The following is a 3,857-nucleotide window of genomic DNA, read 5'->3' as shown; positions in this document are numbered from 1 at the left end:
TCCTAGATTCGCACATACTCATTCATCTCCTCGCTGTGAAAGCCTTAAGAGTTCAACATGTCCAGAAAATCTCTGCGCCCTCTGTACTGTGCAGGTAGGCTCGGTGGCATAACTCACCTCTACCCTGTGGTCCCTCCTTCTCCATGGTCAGCAGTCTCAGGCACTCCACTTATTTACAGCCCCTGACTGGTGACTTCCTCTCCACTGTTTTCTCAACCTCAGTTGTAACTGATTTTCTTCATCTTAAACAGCAGCAGTCGCCTCTTCCCTGGCTTCTCATCTCTAGTACATTCTTAAGTCTGTCATTAGAATGAGCACAGACGGGCTGGTGGCATCCTAGAGCACCTGATACAACTCCCTCTTGTTTAGGACTCCAAGGTTTTGTGCCCAGTTGGCCATGAAGGCATTGTACCCATTCCCACATGGAGAACACCTGCTTCTGCAAAGTGACCTCCCTTGAAGCTGTACTGAACTCTTCCATGTTCCTATAGCTTTGTGAAAACTGTACTCTATGCTTGAAATTTTCTGCCCCCCTCTCCCAACTTTACAAGTTTCTGGTCATCCTACCAACCTTTCTCATCTTTCCCAAGAAGCCACTTCTTAATAATTCACTACTACTGTGTAAAATACACTCATATTAAAGAAAAGATACCAGTTCACTTGTGCTATCCATTCAGATATTTATTTCCGTGTGTATCTTACACATTTTCCTCTCACATTTCTCAGTATCCACGACAAAGAGAAGTAACTCAAGTTGTTCCTTAAATGAATGAACACATTGTTTGAATGCTTTCCTATGAAGGTTTATTATTGTCACATCTTCCAACATGAATGGTGTGACTTTGGAGTTGTATCTAAAGCTAGTAAGCCTTTCCTAAGCTAGTGTGTACCCAGACTCTGTTGTTTAGTTTTGTTGTAATAAAATGCTTAGGTTGCTGGACATGAATAGAAATGCCTTTCTTTGATTAGGCTCTTCTCTAGTGGGCGCACACTTGGAAGGACAAGACAGTTCAGGAGACCTTACAGGTCACTTCAGCTTCAGTGATCAGCAACATTAGAGTGTATGTAAACAGCAGGCATCTTTCTTTCTTGAACAGTAGCCCACTTGTATATCCATAAAATTACAGGATTCTTGACAGGATCCTCTTCTTTTCTTGCAGTTCACAATTTTGTAATATGGTCCAGGCACTGTAAAAAGGAATGTCCACATTAGTATCAGAAGCTTATGACAAGAATGAGTCAGGTGTCATTTCTAAAGTAAGGTTATGTTGCAGTAAATATTAAAAAGTTAGCTTAACCTTTTATCCCACAATTGTGCCAGCTCCTGCTTGAGGCCATCTGGCACTAAGAAGATCTCTAATTGGTGACCTTACAACACCACCTCCATGAACTTGGGCACAGTTCACCCTACCACCCCTGTTGCTTCTATCCTGGGTGGATACAACCATCTCAGTCTGCTGTTTTCACTCACTTCCCCTTGGCATGTTGTTGTCAAGCCTTAGACACACATATCCAAACTCTCTGACAGGCTTTACGTGATCCACCACTACACCCTTAGAAATCATTTAAGTCACCACATCAAAGAACACACCAAACTACTCTGATCCAATAGGTATAATATAATTTGTTAACCTTTATAAATCAAATGATCTTGTATAATTCCATTCCTTATAAAACATTCATTACAACCTTACTTATGAAGAGATTCAGAGAGAGAAACATTAGCATCTGTCTCCATCTTCATTTCTCCTGGAAACTCTCTCTCCCAATCCTGCCTCTTCCATTGTCCTAGAGTTTTCTCTGCCTACCCCAATCAGGTATCACCTTAACATCGACCCACAGACTATGATGAAGGGGATGGCTGTACATATGAAAATAGTTTGTAGTGTTCATAATTTCAAATTCTAATCCACGAACACAAGTTCAGAGAGAGCTCTGTCCTTCAAAGTCTCCCACATTCCCATATTAACAAAATGGCATTGTAATGTTGCCTCACAGCACACTGTCAGAAAGAACATATGCCCCCATTGCACCTGCCTATATTAGTGGTGTGACAATTGCATTTCCCTTTTTCTCTTCCCTCAGTAAACTACTTCCTTTGAAACAGGAGGTGAATTTCAAGGAAGCAGAGATCATGATAGGATAAGGAAGCAGTTAGAGTTGGTGGGACTGTATCTACTGAATATCGTCAGGAATTTGCCAGCATTCCATTGTCTTCCATGTCTGCTGACCCATGTCTCTGAGTCAGAAATGACTTTGAGATTAAGGGTATTTCAGAAACTACCAACTCCTGCAAGATCTGTGGGTTTGGAGCTGGCTCTGGGGCAGGATGTGGGGACAGAGAAGAAATCTGGATTTGACCAGAAGAGTTCAGAAGAATGCTTGGGCTTGTGGTACTTTGCCACTCCCTTGTACCTGTCCCCACAGGATGTGGCAAACAGCTCAGTCTGTCCTCCACCTGCTTCCCCAGGAAACCTGCCAGAACTTCATCTGACATCCAGAATTTAGCAAGTATTGTACAAATTCCAATTGAGAAAAACGACCTCCAAGACTGGGGAACAAGGAACTGTGTAGGAGGAGAATTGTGTCTTCTTGTTACTGCTTGAATCAATAGGACATTAGCATAGTGAATTCAGACAACTCACCTCTTGGCCTCTCAAGATTCCTATGCTTTTGAGTCCCTCAAGGACCCAGCTTCAGCAGAGGCTGCAGGATCTCCTGAGTTTGCTGACATCTAGGAAAGACTGAACCACCAACTCCATGTCTTCACAACAGAGATGCTCACCTCATCCCATCCCCACTGTCACCTCCCATCACATGGCCTCAGTATTTCCCAAGTGGGTGAACTTGCCTTGTTCTTGGGTGCCTGACTTACCATAGAAAATGGGGATGCGCAGAGGTAAGCGTTTCACTCTGTGATGCAACAGCTGAGACCCATTTACTCCTCGGGCAGGAAATTCATCCTTAGGGAAACTGGGGAGTTCAGTGACTAAGTGGTTAATGGATGAGGCTCTAGACAAGCCTGCCGAAATTAAGGGTAGTTAGAAACTCTATTCAGCAACCCAAGAGGATAGAACACATTTCAACAGTGAGTGGGGGTTGACAAGAGAATGGAAGAACTTCGAGGGATTCACACAAAATCTTTATGCATATATTTATCCACATGTATGCATGATGTATCCATGTGTATGTACGTGTGGGAAAATGGAAATAGTGGCACGTGAAGAAATGCACCAGGAACAATGGGTACCTCAACAACAACAAGCTCAGCCTCCATCATGAACATCATAAATGCACTTGCCAAGATCCCTAAATCTATGTCTCCAAGTCCTCTGTGTAACATAGAAGAACGAGGAGGAATCCTTCCTCTTGGAAAACTAATACCACCAGTCCATCTGAGAACCCATCTCACTGACTTCTTCCCAAACGCGCCATCAAGAAAACGTGCTGTGTGCGGCAGGGCACCCTGATGTCTTACGGCTGCCCCAGACTTCCAGACCTAATGTGACAACTGCTGAAGGAGCCTGGGCCCAAGGACTAAGCCATGTTTCTGCTTTACCTGGAAACAGAAGGGCTGCAAGGAGGAGGCTGACAAAGGAAGGAAGGAGTCTGGGCTTCATGGCTGCAGAGGGGACTGCAGGCAGTGAAGGGCCCCGGAAGGTGGGCAGCTGCTTCAGGCTCTCTTATAGCTAAGCTGGGAGTGTGGGCTGGCAGCCTCCAGACAGAGTCCACAGTCAAAAAGGTCACTAGAAGATGTGTTTCTTCCCCCACTGTTCCCAGAACAAACTGGTGAGTTATGTGGTTTTGTTTTTCCAGGAAGTAAATGATATGCCTGAATGCTTTGGGTGGGCTTGATG

The 3,857-nt window shown here is 44.3% G+C and overlaps 1 protein-coding gene across 1 annotated transcript; it reads right to left on the bottom strand.

Moving 5' to 3' along the window:
• Window positions 1–2,813: 2,813 nt before the first annotated feature.
• LOC308429585 (sperm-associated antigen 11B-like) lies at window positions 2,814–3,620 on the bottom strand (the record flags this gene model as incomplete). The annotated part of the gene is made up of 2 exons (XM_080928488.1): window positions 2,814–3,022; window positions 3,560–3,620. The coding sequence occupies 2 exons, from the start codon at window positions 3,618–3,620 to the stop codon at window positions 2,814–2,816; spliced, it is 270 nt and encodes an 89-aa protein (XP_080784614.1).
• Window positions 3,621–3,857: the final 237 nt, after the last annotated feature.

The sequence above is a fragment of the Micromys minutus genome (genome assembly GCF_963924665.1).
Source record: "Micromys minutus genome assembly, chromosome: 14".
In the NCBI taxonomy this organism is placed as follows: Eukaryota; Metazoa; Chordata; class Mammalia; order Rodentia; family Muridae; genus Micromys; species Micromys minutus.
The sequence above is the reverse complement of the archived record's forward strand: the minus strand, read 5'-3'. Positions and strand labels throughout refer to the sequence as shown.